Below are 25571 nucleotides of genomic sequence, written 5' to 3'. Positions count from 1 at the left end.
CTCTAACTGCTACCGGGAGGGCATTCCATAGTACTGGAGCCCGAATAGAAAACGCTCTATAGCCCAAATACTTTTTTTGGGCTCTGGGAATCACTAATAAGCCGGAGTTCTTTGAACGCAGATTTCTTGCCGGGACATATGGTAAAATACAATCGGCAAGATAGGCTGGAGCTAGACCGTGTAGTATTTTATACGTAAGTAGTAAAACCTTAAAGTCACATCTTAAGTGCACAGGAAGCCAGTGCAGGTGAGCAAGTATAGGCGTAATATGATCAAACTTTCTTGTTCTTGTCAAAAGTCTATCGGCCGCATTTTGTACCAACTGTAATCTTTTAATGCTAGACATAGGGAGACCCGAAAATAATACGTTACAGTAATCGAGAGGAGAAGTAACGAACGCATGAATAATGATCTCAGCGTTGCAAGTGGATAAAATAGAACAAATTTTAGCGATTTTACGGAGATGAAAGAAGGCCGTTTTAGTAACACTCTTAATGTGTGACTCAAAGGAGAGAGTTGGGTCGAAGATAATACCCAGATTTTTTACAGAGTCGCCTTGTGTAATTGTTTGGTTGTCAAATGTTAAGGTGGTATTATTAAATAAATGTCGGTGTTTAGCAGGACCAATAATCAGCATTTCCGTTTTCTTGGCGTTGAGTTGCAAGAAGTTAGCGGACATCCATTGTTTAATTTCATTAAGACACGCCTCCAGCTGACTACAATCCGGCGTGTTGGTCAGCTTTAGGGGCATGTAGAGTTGGGTGTCATCAGCATAACAGTGAAAGCTAACACCGTATTTGCGTATGATGTCGCCTAGCGAGTGCAGGGCCAAGAACCGAACCCTGAGGAACTCTGCACGTTACCTTAACATAGTCCGAGGTCACATTGTTATGGGAGACGCACTGCATCCTGTCAGTAAGATAAGAGTTAAACCACGACAAGGCTAAGTCTGACATACCAATACGTGTTTTGATACGCTCTAATAAAATATTATGATCGACGGTATTGAAAGCAGCGCTAAAACTGGAGTGGTTTCAACCAGTTTAATATTGTTGACCACTGTAACATTACACACAGTTTGAACAGTAACACTGAGGAGGTCGTCTGCGACACCACTTATCTCCCACACACAACACTGTCCTTTCAACCATTCCTAAAAGACTCCGCGATTTAGCCTCCAACAAATAACAGGAGTTAGAAACATTCTGGTCACAGAAGGTGACCAGAATGTGTCATTTCTTTACAAATGAATGGAATGCTAACGTGGTGGATTCCGACTATTATTGGCTGGTAGTAGTCGATCCACAGCAATCGTTCTGCCACACAATTACCCCAATGCTAACAAGGGGAAAATACACTTCAAGACTGTCTTTGGCTTTGACATTGAAGATTTTTTTTTTTTCATCTGAGCAGTTGTTTTTCTCACTACAATAGGGTGGAACCATCCTTACCCAAGCACACCCTCATGGTTTTAGAGTAAAAATATTTGGGGTTCTGGCACCAGCCGCTAGACTAGATCTGACCAATTTAAGTCTATGAGCATGAACTGATAAAGCCTACTGATGTATTGGCACCAGCCGCTAGACTAGAACTAACTTACCTAAGTCTAAGTCTAGATCTGACTAATCAAAGCCTTTGAGCACCAACTGATGAAGCCTACTGGGATGAAAGGTGAAACGTCTTCTAAGACAAACCAAACAGTCCAGTTGTGATCGATTGAACGCCCTGGGATAATACTGTGTTTGAATATTTAATGAAGTGATTCTTTGGCGTACACCACTAGATTGAGCCCGCCAGCCACTACAGTTTGAGAATGACTATGTTAGGCGATTGATCTAATACAGGGGTGTCAAACGTAAAGCCCACGGGCCTCATCAGGCCCGCAAACAGGTTTTATCCGCCCGGCGAGATGTGCTATGTGCCGTGTTAAAGTAGAGGCAACACTTCCGTGTATGGACACAAAGTGATAGTGATAGTAATGATACAAAATGTGGCTTGTCACGATCATGATTTTATTGTGAAAGATGTTGTTGCAATCGTAACCTACACATTTATACACAAACAAATGCTTTTGATAATCTGTACATTTTGTGTTGTCCTTATGACTGGGGACACATTTTTTGTGTGCACATAAATATGCTGAAAATAATATGTATCCCTTTCTAACTTCATGTGTGATGAATGAAATTCCAAATTCACACGTTTTGTTGTAGATGAAGCTACATATGTCAGAACAAACCACATGATGTTAGCACATCAGTTGAGGAACATGAGTAAATTACATTAATAATATCATAATTTGAGTTTGATATTGGGCAGCACGGTGGCAGAAGGGTTAGTGCATCTGCCTCACAATACAAAGGTCCTGAGTAGTCTTGGGTTCAATCCCGGGCTCGGGATCTTTCTGTGTGGAGTTTGTATGTCCTCCCTGTGACTGTGTGGGTTCCCTCCGGGTACTACGGCTTCCTCCCACTTCCAAAGACATGCACCTGGGGATAGGTTGATTGGCAACACTAAATTGGCCCTAGTGTGTGAATGTGAGTGTGAATGTTGTCTGTCTATCTGTGTTGGCCCTGCGATGAGGTCGCGACTTGTCCAGGGTGTACACTGCCTTCCGCCCGATTGTAGCTGAGATAGGCTCCAGCGCCCCCCGCGACCCTAAAGGGAATAAGCAGTAGAAAATGGATGGATGGAGTTTGATATTATTATTAATTTCCTCTTCTGATGGATTAAATATTATCAACAATGGGAGCATTTTAAAACTCTGCCAGACTCTTTTCCACCTATTTGACTGATGAACATTATTACATCATTTATTCAGAAAGTATAAATAACAACAAATTAAGATAGAATAATATTAACTGCAACATGTAAGTGTAAAAAAAAAAACATTATAATTTGTACATTTTCAGCATGTGCTTTGTCTATTTTTAAACAAAGAAAAACATTTGAAGTTTTCTTTATTTTTAAGTTATCGTGCCGTGATTTTGCCAGTCAGGCCCATTTGGGGATAGATTTTCCTCCATGTGGCCCCTAAGCTTAAATGAGTTTGACACCCCTCATCTAATACATTCATTTCACGTCCTACCACTGCTTTACAATTTGCTTTTTTATTTTAGTTGTGGTTCCAGAGGTCCCGTCGGAGCTCTGTGAGAACGTTACCGGAGAGGTCCGAGATGAGGGGGAGTGGTATGGAGGCAGAGCTGCGTGAGGAAGGCCTAAGGACTGCAGGTGCTCCTCACAGGGTTCGGCTTGGCTCTGAAAGAGGTCCTCCCCGTTTATCCATCAACCGACACAGGAAGCTCTCAACAGCATCAAGTCCGTCCTCGTACAAGGTGTGGACGGCAGGAGAGGAGGAGGAAGAGGAGGTGGACCACTATGGTTACGTCCTTCCTGGGTCACCTGGCACTCCTCAAAGAGGTAAAAAAAATGTTTAAAAGGACACGGCATTGTTTAATGTTCCATTTTTCTTATGTTAGGGCTCCCAGTTTGCAAAGTCAACCATTCTGTGCAGAGAACCTTAAGGTTAACAAAGATGAATCTGCCACTTTTGGTGAAAACTACACCCATAGAGTATGAGGTGATGAGCCATACTCTCTCAACAAGGGATGTCTCCTCACTGAATGATGCCCCATTGGTGGCTCATAGAACCTCACCGTTGCCCTCTCCAATTGTCAAGACTCTTTTACCTGTCGAGGATATGTCCAATGAAGACCTCAGCAGTCAACGGGTAAATGAGGACTGTGGTGGCAAAATAGACTCCACTGAGAAACATCACCTAGAGCAGATCCAGGCTTTGGAAGACAGCGTGCAGATCCCACAGGTAAAAGTCAGGTATGAATACATGGACATCAGACGCTCCGACTCCAAAGAGGAAGAGGAGCTGGCACAGGAGAGACATGAAACATCTGCAGCAGAGCCAGAAGACACCACTGAGGAAGAAGAACACCAATTAGGAGATGAAGACACGAATAAACAACAAACACTTGAGGGGAATAAACGTTTGCACATGCCAGATGTGGTCAAAGATGAGGGAGAGGAGGACTATGAGGAGATGGCCACATTTGAAGGGATACCCAATGGGTGGGAGCAGGCAGACTACCAGAATCTCCCCGTAAAGGGAGAGGTGGTCATGGACAGCAGCAGGTGTGCAGGGATCGGGGGATACATCAAGGTGTGTGCTGGCTTAGGCGAGCCTGGCAGCAGCTCATCGTTTGACAACCCCGACTACTGGCACAGCAGAATGTTCCTGAAGCCAGATGCTGTACGTACCTAATCATGTGGACTGGGACATGCACCTGCTGTAACTGTAATCACGGCGCTCTCTGTGTTGGGGATATTGTTGAACATTTTTTTAAAGCATCAAGTGAAGGGAAAGTTTCATTTAACAGTGTTATGATGCATTCAATGAGACGATGAGCTGGAGCACAGAATAAGTATGAGGCATTTATGTATATCTGCATTTTGTACATTTCCTTTTAGCATGAATAACTGAACTATTTTGTGAGTATATGTCATTTTTGTTTTACCAATTGTCAAACAAATGTTTACATTATCTTGCCATGTGCTTTTCAGTAAAACAAGTGACTAATTCCAAATTTATGCGTGAATTATTCAATAATTATTCATTATACTAAAGATAATTACCTCAAGGAGAGATTAGTTTTGCACTTTTGGGAAAATCTAAATCATGCTTAAGTGCTACTATGTACTCCTTAATCAAATTGGTAATGAAAAACAGCTATTAATGATATTGATTGCCCATATTACTAAAATATTTTAGTAATAGTGGTTAATTTTTCCAATATTATATATGTTTATTCATCCATCGATTTTTATTAGAGTCACAAACAGCCTAAACAGGGGTGTATGACCAAATACTGAGCCCTCATACACAAGACTCCTAAAGCCCCCCCACACCCTGAATTCTACCCTAAACCCAAAGATTGTTGCCCCTTACACAAACTGTGTGTATGTTTCTGTGCACTAAAAACTAATTATTGCATTGATTTGGTTGAAACCAGCTTTTTAAAACTAAAAGTAACATGTACAAGGCCCGGGTTCCATTACAGGCCCACCACATCATTTATGTGGCCCGCAAAAGCCTGAAATTAATGAACGTCTATTCTTACTAAATGTATCTGTTTTTAAAATTTTGACAGAAAAAACTATTTGTACTGCATGTAAAAGTATGTATTTTAAACATGATGTAATATTGCAACAAATATTATATTATCATACAAAACATGCTACATTTTTTGTTAAAATCAAAATAAGTACTCAAAGTATCTGCATGACGCATGATTTAAAGCAAGTTAAATTGTCAAATTGTACAGTATAAGACATATTTTTACTGTTAAAAAAAACCCTGTAAAAACTAAATTTTACTGGAAAAAACTGTGGTATTATTTTTCCATTTGCAGTAAGACACTATAAAAACAACTGTAGAGTTCACAGTATAAACAGTAGTACTTTTTTCCATTTCCATTTATATATTGTAAAAAACAGGGCAGCACGGTGAAACAGGGGTTAGTGTGTGTGCCTCACAATAAGAAGGTCCTGGATTCGATCCCCTGGCTCGGGGTCTTTCTGTGTGGAGTTTGAATGTTCTCCTGTGACTGCTTGGGTTCCTTCCGGGTACTCCAGCTTCCTCCCACCTCCAAAGGGGATAGGTTGATTGGCAACACTAAATAGGCCCTATTGTGTGAAAGTGTCAATGTTGTCTGTGTTGGCCCTGAGATGAGGTGGCGACTGGTCCAGGGTGTACTCAGCCTTCTGCCCGAATGCAGATGGGATATCAATCTGCAAAAGAAGGGACATTTACATTTAATTACACAGTTTAAAAAAAAATTAAATTCTAACTTAATTAATGATTTACCACTTTAGTCATAATTTTTGCGCTTTAGAAACTTCTCTATAACTTGAGCACCAGACTTCTTCTGTCTGTGTGTCATTACTGCCACAAGTGGTGGAAAATGTGTATTACAACTGAGTATTGCTGCGACCCAAACGGACCATCGTCTACCTCTTGTCCCTCTCGAGGTCGCGGGGCTGGAGCCTATCACAGCTGCATTCGGGCTGAAGGCGGGGTACACCCTAGACCAGTGGTCCCAAACCTTTTTGTAACTAGGCTCCAGCGCCCCCCCGCGACCCCAAAGGGAATAAGCGGTAGAAAATGGATGGATGGATCTTCAAAACTGAAAATGTGCCCCACGGACCGGGGGGGGGGGGGGGGGGGGGGGGTATTGTATTTTTATTTTATTTTTATTTTTTTGGTCATAAAAAAATACAATCATGTGTGCTTCCGGACTGTATCCCTGCAGACTGTATTGATCTATATTGATATATAATGTAGGATCCAGAAATATTAATAACAGAAAAAAACAACCCTTTTGTGCGAATGAGTGTGAATGAGTGTAAATAGGGGAGGGAGATTTTTTGGGTTGGTGCACTAATTGTAAGTCTATCTTGTGTTTTTTATGTTGATTTAATAAAAAACAAAAAAACAAATATATATATATATATATATATATATATATATATATATATATATATATATATATATATATATATATATATATATACATATATATATATATATATATATATATATATATATATATATATATGTATATATATATATATATATATATATATATATATATATATATATATATATTTATTATTTTTTTATTTCTTGTTCGGCCCGGTACCAATCAATCCACGGACCGGTACCGGGCCGCGGCCCGGTGGTTGGGTACCACTGCCCTAAACAGCTAAGGAAACAGATATTTTTGGCGGCCCTCCAGGAGGCCCTCGCGGCCTAACAATGGTTAAGAAACACCGGTCTAAAGCAAAATATTTGAATAAGCATGGAACAATAGCTCCCACCATAACAATGGATCTATGTAGATCGTGGATGTTTTACAATCTGTACATACGAGCAAATAACCTACAAAGACGAAAAGGTGAACTATCTTAACTTGACTGTGCATCTTTGTCAGAAGGCGGGGCCTCGTGGTTGTAGGCTAGCTAGTGCTGAAGCCCTGGCGGGCGACGAGAGAGAGCGGCGTGGTTCATCCTTACTGACGCTCACTGTCACCGGCTAGGATTGGAGAAAGTTATTCGAATATACTGCCAACATGTCTGGTGATGAAGAAACTGAGGAGCAGACCGTCGCCGACGACTTGGTGGTAACCAAGTACAAGATGGGAGCCGAGATAGCTAACCGTAAGTAGTTGTAGAGTTAAATGTCAGCATCCTGCTCATGTTAGCTAGCCTAGCAGCTGCTGTGCCATGTGCCACAGCGCAGACAAACACCTTCATTTTCACTAAGTTATCCTCCCGTCAAAACCAAGCATTATTTGGACAAAGCTACACCATCAAGAAGCGGTTTCTGTAAAATCCGACCAGTCGTTTATTGTCACGTTATTGCCACATTAGCACTAGCTAGCTCGGCAGCTAAGTGGCTGAGTAATGGCAAGCGTCTTTTAGCTCCAAGTGCTAACAGATACTGGCAAGTAAAATGTATACGCTAAGGCCTGGGACCTTGATTAAAATATAGATTAGAACGAAGGCGTAGGATCAGCTAATATCATAGCGTCGAATCTTGCACTTAAGCTGTCGTCTTACCTTACTTTTTTGGTGAGTAGTTCACATTTAATGTCAAACTAGGTCATATTACACAAATTACATTACAATATAATATAGCTTTGTTTATGATATGTGAAATTTAAATGAATGGCATGTATTCTTTAAATAGGTTAATTGCTTGTTGTAAGTCAACATTGGCTATTGTGATATTGCTACTAGAAATTGTTGGCCCCTCATTTAACTTAAGGATGTTCACATGCATTTTTAAGCACAATCTAGTGAATGATAGAACATAAATAGATGTAAATGTTCTACCTAGTGTGGAACTCAATTTGATCATGTCTCTGGGTTTTTTTCAACAATTTTTGATATTTCATGTGCTTTGTTTATTTATGAGTCGCATCCCACCTCCCCGGATTGTAAATACCGTATTTTTGGAATATGAGTCGCTCTGGAGTATAAGCCGCACCGACCGAAAATGCATAATAAAGAAGGGAAAAAACATATATAAGTCACACTGGAGTATAAGTCGCATTTTTTGGTGAAATTTGTTTGATAAAACCCAACACCAAGAATAGACATTTGAAAGGCAATTTAAAATGAATAAAGAATAGTGAACAACAGGCTGAATAAGTGTACGTTATATGACGCATAAATAACCAACTGAGAACGTGCCTGGTATGTTAACGTAACATATCATGGTAAGAGTCATTCAAATAACTATAACATATAGAACATGCTTTACGTTTACCAAACAATCTGTCACTCCTAATCGCTAAATCCCATGAAATCTTATACGTCTAATCTCTTACGTGAATGAGCTAAATAATATTATTTGATATTTTACGGTAATGTGTTAATAATTTCACACATAAGTCGCTCCAGAGAATAAGTCGCACCCCTGGCCAAACTATGAAAAAAAACTGCGACTTATAGTCCGAAAAATACAGTAATCAAATGTATATACTTGTTCTTATGCTTTCTGAGCTCACTATGTTCACTGCTCGCTGTACATATCCTACGAAGTCAGACCTACACTGTTTCAATGTCCATTTCTCAGATTATATAATTGTTGATGATAGAAGTGCTGATATCAACCAAACCTAACCCCCCAAGCCCCTCCACATCCCACCTCCGGATTGTAAATAATGTAAACAATTCAATGTATATACTCTGATGATTAACTTGTGTGATGACTGTATTATGCTGATAGTATATATTTGTACCATGAATTGATTAACGTGGGCTTCGACTTAAACAAGTTCAAAAACTTATTCGGGTGTTACCATTTAGTGGTCAATTGTACGGAATATGTACTGTACTGTGCAATCTACTAATAAAAGTTTCAATCAATCAAAAACAATGTAACAAACTAAATCAGGCGTGACCAAAGTCCGGTTCAGGGGAAATTTGGGCTCAAAGCCTATTCTTAATCTTTACAGAATATCAGAATTTAACATTTATTAACTACATTTTGAGATATAGGCTGTTTTCCTTTAACCATATTTACCTGCACACCATTTTTTGACCTGCACATTCGGAATGATATCTTAGGTTTTACTCTGAAGTTATTTAGATCACTGTTGTCATTTGTACACTTTTCTAATGGTTTCATTTATAAGACTTGGTAAAAATTTATTTGATTTCATTGTTTTGTTTACCAGTACGAGGACAAGTAAAATGTCTTTATAAAGTCAGCAAAGAAAGCAACAAAGCAAGAGAGATCCTAATTCTTTCCACCAGCAATTCAAAAGGACAAGTTCAACTATTAGCTAGTATTTTGTATTCAGGTGAGCAATCCATTTTGTTGTTAAATATTTTTTCCCCATATTGCAGATGTCCTAAAGATGGTGGTTGCGGCTGCCACGGCTGGTGTCTCTGTGGTCAGCCTGTGTGAAAAGGGAGATGCGTTCATCCTGACAGAAACTGGGAAAATCTTCAAGAGGGAAAAAGACATGAAGAAAGGTATGTGTCGATGAATGTTCGTATATTCAGGTGGTATCACACGTTTCCCTAAGATACTGTATTATCTCTCCTTTTCAGGTATCGCCTTTCCGACGTGCGTGTCGGTTAATAATTGCGTGTGCCACCACTCCCCACTCAAGAGCGACCCTGATGTCATTCTTAAGGACGACGACTTGGTCAAAGTGTAAGCTGCTGAAACAGCTGATGTTTATTATTTTAGAAATGTTGACATTCATTTTTAGTAGGGATGTAACGATTGATCGATAGATTGATTTCAGGGTTTCTTCTTAATTTAACTAAATATGGCGCACTGCCACGGCAAAATCATGGCCGCCACAACTTAAAAAATATTTTTTTATGTGAAAACTAATTAAATTTAATATAACAAGCAGTAGAAAATGGATGGATGGATAATGCATTACAGCCTCCACAATAAGTCAAAAGTCTGACACTCGCTATTTTTAACTTTTATTTAGAATCTCATGATAACAGGTTTTACCTCCGGTGCAGACACTTTTGTCTCTGTGCTTCCCCAGACACACACCAACACTTCTTGGTTTTCCGTCAATACGCTTTCAGAAAAAATACTTTGATCACCAAACACAGCGCTGCTGAAAGCGGATGTTGTGATATAAACAAGACGCACACGATTGGAGTGTGGTCATCATGTCTGCGATTCAAATGTAACTTAAATATATCCCAGATATACCCGCAGACAGCGATCTACAAAATGTGCAAATATTAAGTGGACTTTTAAGGAGAGAATGTCCAAAAGGAGCAGCAGCACGAAGCAAGTGTGACGTCAGGCTTGCTGCAGCTGGCGTTTCATCAGGGATATCAAGGGACAGAAGTAGTTTCTAAACACAAGTACATTCTATAATAACACCAGAAAAATATGCTAGATTTCTTGCTAGTCGGTTTTAATAAAGAAAAAGTCACTGAAAGTCTCTAGACACTAAAAAAAAATTCAACAGAGTACATTGTACAGTAAGCAGCAACAATTGAAAATAGAGCAAAACAATGTAACATAAAAATATATGTTAATATTAATTAACACATCCATCTATCCATCCATCTATTTTCTACCGCTTATTTTAAATGTATGTACTGTATACCGGTACATTTTTTGAGCCATTTTAATGGAAAAATCATATCATTATAGCAAATTAAACAAAGATGTCGTGGTGACCACGCCCCCACTGCCTCAGGTATCTTGGCAATCCAGGGGAAACCCCTTGATTTATATTCCTAAAATTCAAGATTATTGATATGTGCTGGGCTAATTAGCTTTCTAGAAGATAAATATCAATCTCACAGTACAAACTACTGCTCTGAAAATGTGGAATATCTGACTTTGAAGTGAAGGCCATTTTATCTGCCAAGTGAACTGCAATGATTTTTGTGAGTGTTGTTTATACCCCCCCCCCCCCCCGCTAAGGAGGAGGCTGCACTGAAGTACTTGACTTGATTAATGAGCATTAAAATACATATCTGGGCGCCGCTGTAATTATCTTGGGTGATTTGAACCACAATAATCTATGGTAATTCCCTTTACAAGAAATGATAGGAATATGCAGTGTCCAGCATCCTGTATTTATTTTACAGTCACACTGGTTGAATTTTTAGCTAAAAAGTTACTGAATCTGTTTCAACTCATTGAATAATTTCGGATCGTATCGTTCTACCTTCTAAATAAACTATTGTCCCTGAATCATATCGGCAACCTCAAATCATGAATCAAATGGAATTGTTAAAACGAATCGTTGCAGCCCTAATTTTTAGTAATAGTTTGTTTTCCTCCTGTGTGTGTTCAGGGATCTGGGTGTGCATGTTGATGGCTTCATCTCCAACGTGGCTCACAGCTTTGTAGTTGGCGTTACCAAGGTAAAACAGCAAGGAACTGACTTAAAAGCAGTATTTTTTTACAGCCAGTTTGTCTTCCGTGTATGTAATGTTTTTATGTCTTTGCAGGATAAACCACTGACAGGCCGCAAGGCTGACGTCATCACAGCAGCTCATCTGTGCGCCGAGGCTGCTCTGCGTCTTGTCAAGCCAGGAAACCAGGTGACGTTCTCCCCCGATCAAATCTGATATAGTCATAATCTTGCAGTTTCCACCTCATCTAATCATTCTTTTTCTCCTTTTAGAACACACAGGTCACTGAGGCGTGGAACAAGATTGCAAAGTCATTCAACTGCTCACCAATCGAAGGTGGGTGTCTGCAAATTGCATGTCTAAAAGCGTGCATGAGACAATTTTAATTTGATATGTTTGTTTTCAGGCCTGCTATCCCATCAGCTCAAACAGCACGTCATAGATGGAGAGAAAACTATTATCCAGAATCCAACGGACCAGCAAAAGTGAGTTCAGTGAAGCCATTAATTTCCATTAAGCAGTTTACCGTAGTCAGACTGCACTTCAGCATCGCCACATTAGAGTTTGGCTTGCATCTGGACAGGTTGTGCAGGTTGTATGGTGATACCTGTGTCAGCAATGTAACTGGCATCACAGGAACATCACATCACATCAGTACAACACATAAAAATGACAATGACTTCAACAAAAAGGACACAGTACGCAAAGGAGCACAATGAAGCTTTGTTTGGGAAAATGCTTAGTGTATTCTTACTAGTGCTGTGAATGTCATATGCAAATATTTTTAAAATATTTACTTCATTTATTTGCTCAAACTTAACAGTTTGATCTCAAGTTTCGTCAGGGTGATGAAACGGTTTATGAAAAAATTCCTGAACTGTTGGGTTGGCCTGACAGTTAGTGTGTGTGTTGTTCGGCTCATGTTTTTTCTATGTGTTACTAATAAAGGTGGAGGAAATTATTCTAAATCGACGTACAAAAGTCAAAATATTGCTTATATTGTGGAACCTCATTAGTTCTTAATATAGTAAAACGCATTTCCCCATAAAAAGCAATGTTAACATGTTCTCGCCTTGACAAAAGTCCCTATTCAGTGCTGTACGGTGCAACAAATTTACTCGCAAACGCCCCTAAAAATGGACCGTGCAACTTTAAAATAAATAAATAAAAATAAAAATGATGTACATGTGCGAAAAGGGATTTCAACCCTTTTATCGCGTTTTGTGCTAAAGTAAATCCATCCAAATTTGATAAAACTACAGTAAAATTTTCCCCCGTCTGTACAGTATGTTTGAAATAAATTTAAACCTTACCCAAATTATTAATCATTAGCGCTGAGGGCTTTGTGTATCGGGATATTGGTTTTGGTCCATATCGCACAGCCCGAGACTTGTGTTAGCGACAGTTTAGAAATGTTTAGGGATGTTTCTATGTTTAATTGAGCATTACAGTAGGCCTTATGATGGCAATGTGTTTATATGTGTGAGGGCACATGTGTATGGGACCCATTACCTCCCTGCTTGGCACTCAGCATCAAAGGTTGGAATTTGGGGTTTAATCACCAAAAATGATTCCCGGGCGCGGCCACCTTCTGCTGCCCACTGTTCCCCTCACCTCCCAGGGGGTGATCAAGGGTGATGGGTCAAATGCAGAGAATAATTTCGCCACACCTAGTGTGTGTGTGTGTGTGACAATCATTAATACTTTAACTTTAACCTTGTTTGAGTGTTAATAATGAAATTGTGAAAAATAAAATAAATAAATAATAATTGATTTCTTTGCTCAATCTATTCCATAATTTAATTCCACATACGAATATACTAAAGGTCTTTAGTGTTGTGCATGCATACAAATGTTTTAAATTCCATTTTTCTTTTGTTGAGAAGAATTGTTGTACGCTGCGATGAGGTAGCGACTTGTCCAGGGTGTACACCGCCTTCCGTCCGTGTGCAGCTGAGATAGGCTCCAGCAAACCCTCGCCAACCCGAAAGGGACAAGCGGTAGAAAATGGATGGATGGTGGGAATTGTTGTACGTTCTTTGGTAGCAGGTTATAGTTTGCTTTGTGCATAATTTTAGCTGTTTGCAAATTCACTGTCGTGGAATTTCAATATTTTCGCTTCAATAAATAAAGGGTTTGAATGTTCTCTATATTCAACATTATGTATTATTCTAACTGATCTTTTTTGTAACACGGTTAATGAATGAAGTGTACTTTTGTAGTTATTTCCACATATTTCTGCACAATAACTCAGATATGGTAACACTAGCGAGCAGTAGAGAATATAGAGTGATTTTTGGTCCAATGCATATTTAGCTTTATTCATTATTGATGTGTTTCTTGCCACCTTATGTTGTGTATATTTTATGAGATTTCCAGTTCATTTTATCATCAATTATTACATATAGAAATTTGGTTTCATTTACTCTTTCAATTTCTATTCCGTCTATTTGTAATTGTGTTTGACCTTACCGAATAACATTATTGTAGTTTTACTGAGGTTTAAGGATAGTCTTTTTTTTGTCAAACCATATTTGTATTTGTTCAGTTCTTCTGTTATTTCTATCAGCTTGTGTGTGCTCTCTCCTGAACAAAACGCTGTTGCATCGCAATTCGGACATAGAAAATTATTAAACCGATTAGTAAACATCAATAATCGGTTTATTTATTGTAAATAAAGTAATGCAAAAAGTTTTTGAATTTGGCTGACTGCAGCAAGCCACCTTAGTGAAAGATCCGACCAGTTTATTTATTTTAGGGCACTTATGTTCCATTTTTGCACACATTTTCATTTATTTAGTAAATGTGAGAATGAATGTAACTACAGTATTTCTTATTACTAATGCTCTGTTTTTTAAAGTTGCAAGTGATAAACGCATATTTAGTGAAATGAAAACAAATGTAAAACTGCATCAATATATATATAAATTATAGATTCATCAATAATCGATTTTTAACCGAATCGTAATCGAATTGTTAGGTGCCCAAAAATTCCCATCTCTCTCGCGCTTTCTCTCTCTCTAGAAATGATTGGAAACTCAAGACAGCCATGACATGTTCTTTACAAGTGTATGTAAACTTTTGACCACGACTGTATATATAGATAGATATATAGATCTGTCTATCTGGATATATATATATATATATATATATATATATATATATATATATATATATATATATATATATATATATATATATATATATATATATATATATATATATTAGGGCTGTGAATCTTTGGGTGTCCCACGATTCGATTCAAAATCTTTTTCTTTTTTTTTCATTTTTTTTTTTCAATTCAACACGATTCTCGATTCAAAAACGATTTTTTTTCCCGATTCAAAAACGATTTTTTTTCCCGATTCAAAAACGATTTTTTTTTTTCATTCAATACATTGGATTTCAGCAGGATCTACCCCAGTCTGCTGACATGCAAGCAGAGTAGTAGATTTTTGTTAAAAGGTTTTATAATTGTAAAGGACAATGTTTTATCAACTGATTGCAATAATGTAAATTTGTTTTAACTATTAATTGAACCAAAAATATAACTTATTTTATCTTTGTGACAATATTGGACACAGTGTGTTGTCAAGCTTATGAGATGCGACGCAAGTGTAAGCCACTGTGACACTATTGTTCTTTTTTAATTTTTTTTATAAATGTCTAATGATAATGTCAATGAGGGATTTTTAATCACCTGCTATGTTGAAGATTGTAACTAACATTGATACTGTTGTTGATAATATTCATTTTTGTTTCACTACCGCATTTTTCGGAGTATAAGTCGCTCCGGAGTGTAAGTCGCACCGGCTGAAAATGCATAATAAAGAAGGAAAAAACATATATAATTTGCACTGGAGTATAAGTCGCATTTTTGGGGGAAATGTATTTGATAAAACCCAACACCAACAATAGACATTTGAAAGGCAATTTAAAATAAATAAAGAATAGTGAACAACAGGCTGAATAAGTGTACGTTTTATGAGGCATAAATAACCAACTGAGAATGTGCCTGGTATGTTAACGTAACATATTGTGGTAAGAGTCATTCAAATAACTATAACATATAGAACATGTTATACGTTTACCAAACATTCTGTCACTCCTAATCGCTAAATCCCGTGAAATCTTTTACGTCTAGTCTCTTACGTGAATGAGCTAAATTATATTATTTGATATTTTACGGTAATGTGTTAATAATTTCACACATAAGTCGCTCCTGAGTATAAGTCGCACCCCCGGCCAAACTATGAAAAAAACTGCGACTTATAGTCCGAAAAATACGGTACTTTTGGTTTGTTCTGTGTCGTGTTTGTGTCTCCTCTCAATTGCTGTTTATTGCAGTTCTGAGTGTTGCTGGGTCAGATTGGGTTTTGGAATTGGATTGCATTGTTATGGTCTTGCTGTGTATTGTTTTTTTGGATTGATTAATTTAAAAAAATTAACAAAAATAATTTAATAAATAAATAAATAAAAATCGATTTTTTTTAAAATGAGAATCGATTCTGAATCATGCGATTCGAATTTGAATCAATTTTTTCCCACACCCCTAATATATATATATAGATATGTGCGCAGTCACTTCCAAAAACGACGCAATAATTCATCTGTCAGCAACCAAAGGAGGAGCTTTATATACATTATATTTAAATATAATTAATGTATGATAATAATATGCTCTTTATGAATTAAGATCTACCTAATCAATTTTAAGTGAATCGCAGTCGCTGAATCGTAATTGAATTGTGAGATGTCCAAAGAGTCCCACCCTTAATTACTAATATGTTTGGAAGGTATGTATCCACTAGTAGATTACTTTGTGTTTTCTTGTAGGAAGGACCATGAGAAGGCTGAGTTTGAGGTGCATGAAGTGTATGCAGTGGATGTACTTGTCAGCACTGGAGAGGGCAAGGTTAGTCAATCTTTTTACATACATTCCTAAAAGAACCTTTTTAAAGAACCAGAATGTTTTTTAAAAAATGCTATATTTTAAATTCAGGCAAAGGACGGCGGTCTAAGGACCACTGTATACAAACGAGACCCCAACAAGGTGTACGGATTAAAGATGAAGACCTCCCGGATGTTCTTCAGTGAGATGGAGAGACGCTTTGATAAAATGGCATTCACTCTGAGGTAACACTTGTTGATGATGTGTTTTTTTTCCAAGCCGACATGCTTCTCAAGACAGATACCGGTAACAAAATGGCAGATATTTTTTATATGTAACTGTAGTTTGTGTACACCTGGGGGTAAGAAAAGGAATTGACAAACTGAGCCTGCAGATTTTTCCTGACAAACCCCAGTACCTTCAACAAGGGTTTGTCGTTGAGCTCCATCATTTCCATGATAAAAACACAGATCTCCTTAGACCTCATCTTTTTTCACCTTTCAAATGTTGCGGCGATAGTAGCAAGCTCCGGGCCTTTTTTTGCGGCTGGCGTTGAGGCAGCTTCTCTAGTAAGGTGTCCTCGTAGGCTTTTAAATAACCTTTATAGTGATAATTGTGTTTCAGGTGGCTGATATGGTTTGATGTGTTAAACCGTAATGTTTCCCTCTTCGCAGAGTGTTTGCAGATCATTTAGGGCAAAAAGTCGTTCTCTGAAACAGTGAAGAAGTCCCACACAGTTGATGCCATGTTTGTTTGCGATGAGCTCTGGGAAAGTTTACATCAGGCTTACTTACAGCATGGCAAGAGAAAATAAGCGCTTGATTTCCTCACCTTAACACACCTAGAGCAAACTACAGATGATCTGGCCTCATGACATCATAATATTTTTAAATTGGCCTATAATTATCTGTCTGATATTTATCGTGCACCCTGACATTTAAATATGCCATTGTTTTTACTACAGACAAAACGCCAGTTGACCACAATTCTTACATGACGATGGTCGACTTTTGATTTGTTCTAAGGAATAACTAAGTAAAATAATAACCCAGACAAAGTCGAATCGTGTGCGGAAGAGAGGAGGATTAAACATGGAGCTGACTTTGTTGCGTAAATTTCAATACTGTCAACTTTTTTGATAAATTATCCATATTGTGCCGGGGACAGAGATGAATGGACTAGACGACTGACCACGCGGCATATTTGCATGAGACCAAACCGATTGCAACATTCCTGACCTGCAGGGATGTGACAGCCTGTTTCCAAAACAGTTAAAAGCGAGTGGTTGTCTGAAAGGGGAACTGCACTTTTTTTTATTTTGCCTATTGTTCACAATACTTATGAGAAACAAGAAGACAAAAGTTTATTTTTTTCCTTTGCATTCTAACTTGTAAAAATCAGTTAGTTGTAGGTGGCTAGCAATGCAACTGAAGGTAGCAATCCATTCTGCCTCTAAATCACTTTAAAAATGCATCCAAAAACCGCCAACTATTAATACTTAATTTACGTTTTGTACCCTGTATAATAACCACGCGACATTGTTACTGTAAGAGCGAACACTGAGGAACTTGTTTTTTAGCGTACTAACACATCGGTGTGCTACGTTATTAGCTGTAAGCTAGCTAAGGCGAGAGATAAGGTAACCTCTACGTCAGCACACAAATAGCGTTTAAGTTTGTAATGCACAACACAATGCGATAGGACATATAGCATTGTAACGCTCACAATCTGTACTGACTGAAAAACATGAATAATCATATTACAGTGTCTCTAAAGTATTAGCCCACATGTCATGTTTTGTTTGTATACAGCTAGCTCGACAGCATATGTACTGTAGTTGTACTAACAAGCCTGGTGTGCTGCATGTATCATAATCAATATTATAGTGACTTACTCGATAGACAGTTGTCCGTTTGGTCCAGCTGGTCGAGGACATTTCTAGTTGACTTTGGGTAAGCAATCCATTTCTGTCGGCATAGCTTGGCTCCAAACTGCACATTTACAGCGTCAAAGTCACACTGACCTCACTCTCTCTCTGCCTTCATCTGCTCCAATATTTCACCCTCTCTTTGTGCCCGTTTCTACTTGCAGCAGTTCATTGTCTGTATATATTCAGCTTCAAAAAGATAGGGTTGTGAATCCTCATTTGTCCAAAAATAGTCGTCTTCGTTGTCTTTTACCAAGTCTGCCATTATTTTGTATCCGGAAGTAAGAACACGCAGTTGTTGCCGGAAGTCGCAAGTGCGCTGCTATGGAAACGGAAATAAATGCGCCGAGGAAATTAGTTCCGGGAATGCCTAAAATGACCAAAGTATGGTAAATATTGTACATATTACTTATTGTTGTGAATGTGTGTTACTACATTATGTATAGACTTGCAGTGGTTACATAAAATGTTGATGGAGGGTTTTTGAAGTTGTTTTAACGGTGACTCCCATTAGCCCCATCTTCCAAGCGTTTTTTTTAATCAGTTATAAAATCCTAAAAAAAGACTTGTGTTCCTCTTGTTTCACATAATGATTGTGGATAATAGGCAAAGTTCCAAAAAAGTGCAGTGCCCAACTATAGGAGTCCTATTGTGCAAAACCAACTTTTCTTAAAATGATGTTACTTGTTTTTGTGTATTTGGGATCCCCATAAGTCCCAAAAATTTTAAATCAAACCATGGAGGCATAGCGAAGATATTTATAAAACAAACTTGCCTTCTTTCAAACTTGCTCCAAATGAGCTGTTTGGAAGGTGAGACTTTAATGGCATATTTTGCCTAACTAGGCCAACAGATATCTCCATATACGGTAAAGGTTTACCTTTTTTCCTGTCCTCTTCTTGTGGGGCAGACTGGCTCGTACATGCACACGCATGCTAAAATCCTCCACTGTTACCCTTTCTCATAAAAGGGCAACAAGATATAAGTTCTAACTTATATCTTTCTTTAGACTCAATATAGAAGCGCTAAAACCTACAACATGGCTGACAAAGTGGCGATGCAGTCAAATGGGGCTTGGCCTGAAAGGAGCTTTGGCTCGTAAATTGCCCTCAAAGCAGCGCACTCTAAAGAGTAGGTCATAAAACGGTTTGAAAATGGTCTGTAAAACTAAATCTTTGCAAACATTTTACCAGATCACCAACATTACATGTTATGTAGACCACAAGGAAGTATTTTAGTTATAGGAAAACAAATCCTAGTATGAACCCCTTTTAAGTATGAATACGATTTATTCTACTCCTAACGAGCGGAAGCTGCCATGAAAGGTGCTAACCACGGCCCATCAGAAAAAAGTTTGAGGTTCAGTGTCTTGACAAGGACACCTCTACATGAGCTCGAACTAGTAACCCTTTGGTTACAAGATGGCCACTCTACCCGCTCAGCCATGCCGCCTCACAGATTTAAAATTAAATTAAAAAAACACAAGCACATTAAATAAAATAAAAAACACCAGATAATTTAGATGTTCGCTATCAGGAAATAGGCTTATGTCTCGCATACATCACTCGTGCCAACATTTGCATTTCTAGATTTTTGTACAGCCTTTAATACGCTTGACTTTGACCTGAGGGGTTTTTTGTACTCAGGCATCCCAGATGTCCGCTATTTAGCTGAATTTCGCTGTTTTTCTACCCAAAGTGGTATTTTTAGATTTCCCTATAAAACCTCTAACTCGGCCACGCTCTGGCGCACCGCGGTTAGCTGGCTGCTTAGAGCTAACCACGCTAGCAGGCCGAGTACACCCGAGAGTACAGCCAAGTGCAGTCTACACTAACTGACTTGTTCACGCTTTCCAGCGCACTGTGGCTAGCTGTATAGTCAAGTAAGCCGAGTGCAGCCTGTGCTAACTGGCCAACTGGGGGCCAACAGCGAGGCATGTGTCACAATGAAGCAGCAGTGAGTGTGTAGAAGAAGGCTACTCACTCAACCCTGAAAGAAAATCTAAATTGCAAAAATCTGACTTTTATCAACGACTGGACAACAAAGTATGAATGTTGAGCAAGTGCTCGAATCATTATTTCCTGGTGGACCTTTTAAGCGGAGACACATTGATCCAGCGTGTAAGCTTAATCATGAAACTTGGTCAAACATTTGTAAGTAGATATTGTGCATAAAGATATTTAGTTTGTTTTGTATTTAAATTGCTTACTTCATGATTTAATAATAATAATAATACCTGGGATTTATATAGCGCTTTTCTAAGTACCGGTACCCAAAGTCGCTTTACATGTAGAACCCATCATTCATTCACACCTGGTGGTGGTAAGCTACTTTCATAGCCACAGCTGCCCTGGGGTAAACTGACGGAAGCGTGGCTGCAATTTGCGCCAACGGCCCCTCCGACCACCACCTATCATTCATCATTCAATTCACCGGTGTGAGTGGCACCGGGGGCAAAGGGTGAAGTGTCCCGCCCAAGGACACAACGGCAGCGATTTTTGGATGGTAAGAGGCGGGGAGCGAACCTGCAACCTTCAGGTTTCTGGCACGGTTGCTCTACCCACTACGCCATGCCGCCCCCCAAATGTATTGGTATTCGTGGTTATTTGTCTGAGAGTAGCAAAACTGGCCTATCATAGCCCGTTTAATACATGTAACTCTAAATTTGACCAGTAGAGGGTGATAACGCTCCATCTTAGGTTTAAATCGTGTGATTAGTGATATGCATTGTGTGCAGTGTTTGGTGTGTGAATGTTGTGTAATTTTTACATGTGTAAATATTTTTAGTTTATTGTGTGAATGTATTAACACTAAACCTTCTATTTTATTTAAGTAAAATATCTAATGGACATTAATTATGGAAAATACACAATGGATGTTATACTTTTTTAATGTTTATTTTATGTTTATATTTTCATCCTTAAAAACCTAGGAAAATAATTCAAAAGAAGGAACATCAATCCTCAACAAAACTTCTGAAGCCGTGTGCAGCTTTCAACTAGTAGCAAGGGCAGAACAATGAATTTATTAACAGTGCAGTGTGAAAGCCGATGTGTTTACTTTGCAATTAAGTAAACACAGTTTCAAAGAAATATAACTTGCGGAGGCACTTTCCAACGAAACATCCACATTTCGATGCCCGGCGCCTGAGCCCTTGGGCTTTTGAAACTGCGGCCCTCTTTATCATGTACCGTATTTTCCGCACTATAAGGCGCACCGGATTATTAGCCGCACCTTCAATGAATGGCATATTTCAAAACTTTGTCCACCTATAAGCCGCCCCGGACTATAAGCCGCGCCTACGCTGCGCTAAAGGGAATGTCAAAAAAACAGTCAGATAGGTCAGTCAAACTTTAATAATATATTAAAAACCAGCGTTCTAACAACTCTGTCCCAAAATGTACGCAAATGTGCAATCACAAACATAGTAAAATTCAAAATAGTGCAGAGCAATAGCAACATAATGTTGCTCGAACGTTAATGTCACAACACACAAAATAAACATAGCGCTCACCTTCTGAAGTTATTCTTCATTCGTAAATCCTTCGAATTCTTCGTCTTCGGTGTCCGAATTGAAAAGTTGGGCGAATGTGGGATCCAAAATGGCCGGTTCCGTCTCGTCGAAGTCATCGGAGTCAGTGTCACTGTTCAGCAGTTCTGTGAATCCTGCCTTCCGGAAAGCTCGGACCACAGTTGTGACCGAAATATCTGCCCAGGCATTTACGATCCACTGGCAAATGTTGGCGTATGTCGTCCGGCGCTGTCTGCCTGTCTTAGTGAAGGTGTGTTCGCCTTCGGTCATCCATTGTTCCCACGCCGTTCGCAGTCGTGATTTGAATGCCCTGTTGACACCAATATCCAGCGGTTGGAGTTCTTTGGTTAATCCACCCGGAATGACGGCGAGTGTTGTATTTGTGTGCTTCACTTGTTTTTTGACACCATCTGTGATGTGGGCGCGCATAGAGTCGTATATCAACATGGACGGAGCTGTGTGAAAAAAGCCACCCGGCCTCTTCGCGTAAACTTCCCTTAACCACTCGCTCATCTTTTCTTCATCCATCCATCCCTTCGAGTTAGCTTTTATGATGACGGCGGCTGGAAAGGTCTCTTTTGGCAAGGTCTTCCTTTTGAATATCACCATGGGTGGAAGTTTCAGGCCATTAGCATGGCAAGCTAGAACCACAGTGAAGGACGACTTCTCATTCCCTGTGGTGCGAATATTCACCGTACGTGCTCCCGTTGTATCCACAGTATCCACAGTGCGGTTCACAGGAATATCAGTTGCTGTGAAATAGTAATCCGTGTGAGGATGGAGAGATTGCGTCTTTTCATGAACCGGATCCTTGTCGCTTAGTAGGAGCCATTTTGTGGTCTTTACAGATGTAAACAGGAAATGAAACGTACGGTAATATCCGCGCGCTTTTTCTTCTTCTACGCGGGCGGGTGGTTGCTTACAGTAGAAGAAGAAGCGCTTCCTGTTCTATGGGGGCGGGTGCTTACCTTGGCGGTTGCTTGCGTAGAAGAAGAAGCGCTTCCTGTTCTACCGGGAAAAAAGATGGCGGCTGTTTACCGTAGTTACGAGACTGAAACTTTATGAAAATGAATCTTAATATTTATCCATATATAAAGCGCACCGGGTTAAAAGCCGCACTGTCAGCTTTTGAGTAAATTTGTGGTTTTTAGGTGCGGCTAATGGTGCGGAAAATACGGTAGTTAAATGGGCCTGACATAAACTTTGGATGTTTTTGAATGGTAAAGATATTTTGTCAACGAAAACAATGAACTCTTGATAATGTGGTACTGTCATGAAAAAGGTGTGGCTTTCAGTTAATAGCATCTAATAGAAGTCATTTCTAAGTTTTTTTTCTTGCATTTTTACAGAATTTCTATGTAGGAAATGCCTTCCAAAACATTTTAAAAATGGTAAAATATTTTCCAACTTCAAAGGGCATCATCAAAAGGGCCCCCTTGAACCTCTGCTGATATTTTTCAATTCCTCTTCTTTTTTCCCCCTCACTGAGTTGTTTCCATATTTCACATTTGGTCCCTCTGATTCTTCTCCACTTCATTTTTGCCTCAGAGCATTTGAGGATGAGGTCAAGGCCAGGCTGGGTGTGGTGGAGTGTGCAAAGCATGATTTGATACAGCCTTTCAATGTTCTGCAGGAGAAAGAGGGTAAGCAGCCATCTTGCTTTTTTCAGTCTTGATAAATCATTCTCTCCCTGCTAACTAACCCTCTTTGTGCTCAGGTGAGTTTGTAGCTCAGTTCAAGTTCACTGTACTGCTCATGGCCAACGGACCACTGCGAATTACAAACAGTCTCCATGAACCTGAGTTCTATAAGTCGGAGCTCGAAGTGGAAGACCCAGATTTAAAGGTAAGAAGTGTTTGAAGAATGGGACATCTCATCCTTTGCTTGTGAAGATGATGCCTGACTAACGGGTTGCCATTTGGGACTGAGTCAGCATTTTCAAAGCCATTAAGTGTTGATGGACTGTGTCCTCATGAGGTTATGGAATTCATTTTCTTTCTTTTTCTGTCTATTTAGGCTTTGCTTCAAAGCTCAGCCAGCCGCAAGACACAAAAGAAAAAGAAAAAGAAGGTGAGTAATAAAGTAGCTTGATACAGGTCATTGGTGCTCCTCGTTTGGATTAATAATAAATTTCCTTCCTTTCATTAAGGCCTCAAAGACTGTGGAGAGTGCAACGGGACAGGCTATGGAGACTGAAGCTGCAGAATAAATTGCCACATCCAGCAATTTGTGATGCACCCCAAGAACAGACGTCAGAAACGCTTCTGTCCCGGCTGTCTGAGGCACTCTGTGCACAGCTGCTCCCAACACTTCCAAAATCTAACATGTCAGTCTGGGATGAAGCTGCTACTAAACGATTTCACTGCATCTAAAAAAAACTCTTGACACATCTCAAGTAAATCTCGTTGTCCTTGAAGCAGCCTTTGTCTCTACAACAGTGAATACAACTAATCGGGAGTTTTTTTTAATGTGTGTATTAATACGGTAAATTCACACGGGTATTATTACCATTTGACCCTGAACCTTCATCCCACAGTAAATGCATTGAAACAATATTGTCAAATAATGGTCAGAACTGTCAGTGTAATTGTGTGGCGCTCACAGATGGCTTCCTTCACCTGATGCCAAGGCAACTATGGTACTTTAGCTTCTTGTGTGCCCTGATACGTCCATGTAACTACTTTCACACAAGGTATAGGTTTGACACAGTAAGCAAAATACAGATCTTTGTTTGGTTTATATACTGGTACTTTGTACTGTGTATACTGCTAGGCATTATAGATACTGACAATATGACAAGATATACTGGATGAGAAATTCACAGATGAGCTGTGGAAGCAACAACCTTGCATGGGTTGTGTGCATTTAGCCTTGTTTCTGCACCAGGTCTGATAGTATGTGTTTACATAAGTCCTCAAATGGGTCATTTTGTAAAACAAACCATAGTTTCAGAGACTATTTTTGGAATAATTAAAAAGCTGCCTGACATAATTTGTGCTTGTTTTTCATTTGTGTCATTTGATTCAACATTTAAATATGTCTTGATTTTGATCTGTGCTGTAGCAGCAAAATAAAAAAAATTTATATCATAATTAGGTTGTATTGGACATAAATATATAATCCCGTACATTGAGTATGTTTAACTGTAAGGCGTATCACAATGCCCGTTTGGCTCACACGGGAATTAAGTTACGGTAGTTGATGTAACGGCCTTTGGCCCTGCTTACATGCTGTAAGCTTTATTACATTTTTAAAGAGCTGACATGTTTTCCAAGTCCATTACACTGTAGTGTAGCACATAGTGATGGGTCCGGCAACATCGATGCATCGGCGCATGCGTCGAGCTCATACAGAAAAACCATGTGTCGGCGCGCGTACCGCTTTTAGAAAGTCACGTGACCGATCATGACCTGTGTCGGTCACGTGATCGATACGCGAACTGTGTCGCACTGACGCCTCCTCTGTGCCCTGTGAGCGGGTCTTTTCTACAGCCGGAGAAATAATAACTTAGAAGAGAAATCGTCTAAAATGTAATACGTTGGAAAAACTGTTTTTTTTAATAAAAATGTGTAAAATAAATAAATAAATAAATTCCCAGTCCACAAGCATCCTCATTCACAACACGTTCTCTTAGATTTCCAAGTTATGATATATGTTCACATTATTTATTGACTGTATCTAAAAAAGATAAAAATATATTTTTATTTAAATAAAGATATGAAATAATCCTAAATGAAATACAATGACTTGGTTTATATTATTGTATATACTAGGTCATAAAATCAGTG

The 25571-nt window shown here is 39.0% G+C and overlaps 2 protein-coding genes across 2 annotated transcripts in view; both read left to right on the top strand.

Annotated features, from left to right (window-relative positions):
* erbb3b (erb-b2 receptor tyrosine kinase 3b) overlaps positions 1-4555 on the top strand; it is a 44214-nt gene extending 39659 nt beyond the window's left edge. Inside the window, exons 27-28 of the mRNA XM_061985973.2 lie at positions 3120-3420; positions 3480-4555. Coding sequence (XP_061841957.2) covers positions 3120-3420; positions 3480-4276 — 1098 coding nt within the window. The 3' untranslated portion in view covers positions 4277-4555. The remainder of the gene's footprint in view (positions 1-3119; positions 3421-3479) is intronic.
* A 2304-nt stretch (positions 4556-6859) lies between these two features.
* Positions 6860-24774, top strand: LOC133623041 (proliferation-associated protein 2G4-like). The gene is made up of 13 exons (XM_061985961.2): positions 6860-7230; positions 9430-9558; positions 9637-9742; positions 11373-11442; positions 11530-11622; positions 11706-11769; positions 11840-11918; positions 16270-16348; positions 16436-16569; positions 23332-23426; positions 23501-23628; positions 23800-23853; positions 23933-24774. The coding sequence occupies exons 1-13, from the start codon at positions 7143-7145 to the stop codon at positions 23990-23992; spliced, it is 1179 nt and encodes a 392-aa protein (XP_061841945.1). The 5' UTR covers positions 6860-7142; the 3' UTR covers positions 23993-24774.
* Positions 24775-25571: the final 797 nt, after the last annotated feature.

This window comes from Nerophis lumbriciformis, linkage group LG01, assembly GCF_033978685.3.
Source record: "Nerophis lumbriciformis linkage group LG01, RoL_Nlum_v2.1, whole genome shotgun sequence".
Taxonomy (NCBI): Eukaryota; Metazoa; Chordata; class Actinopteri; order Syngnathiformes; family Syngnathidae; genus Nerophis; species Nerophis lumbriciformis.
This window is presented reverse-complemented; position numbering and strand designations above follow the sequence as displayed.

Coding starts and splice junctions, on each gene's coding strand:
- LOC133623041 (XM_061985961.2), top strand. CDS start 7,143: ATGTCTGGTGATGAAGAAACTGAGGAGCAGACCGTCGCCGACGACTTG. Junction 11,770..11,839: donor CAACTGCTCACCAATCGAAG/GTGGGTGTCTGC, acceptor GTTTGTTTTCAG/GCCTGCTATCCCATCAGCTC. Junction 16,349..16,435: donor TCAGCACTGGAGAGGGCAAG/GTTAGTCAATCT, acceptor TTTTAAATTCAG/GCAAAGGACGGCGGTCTAAG.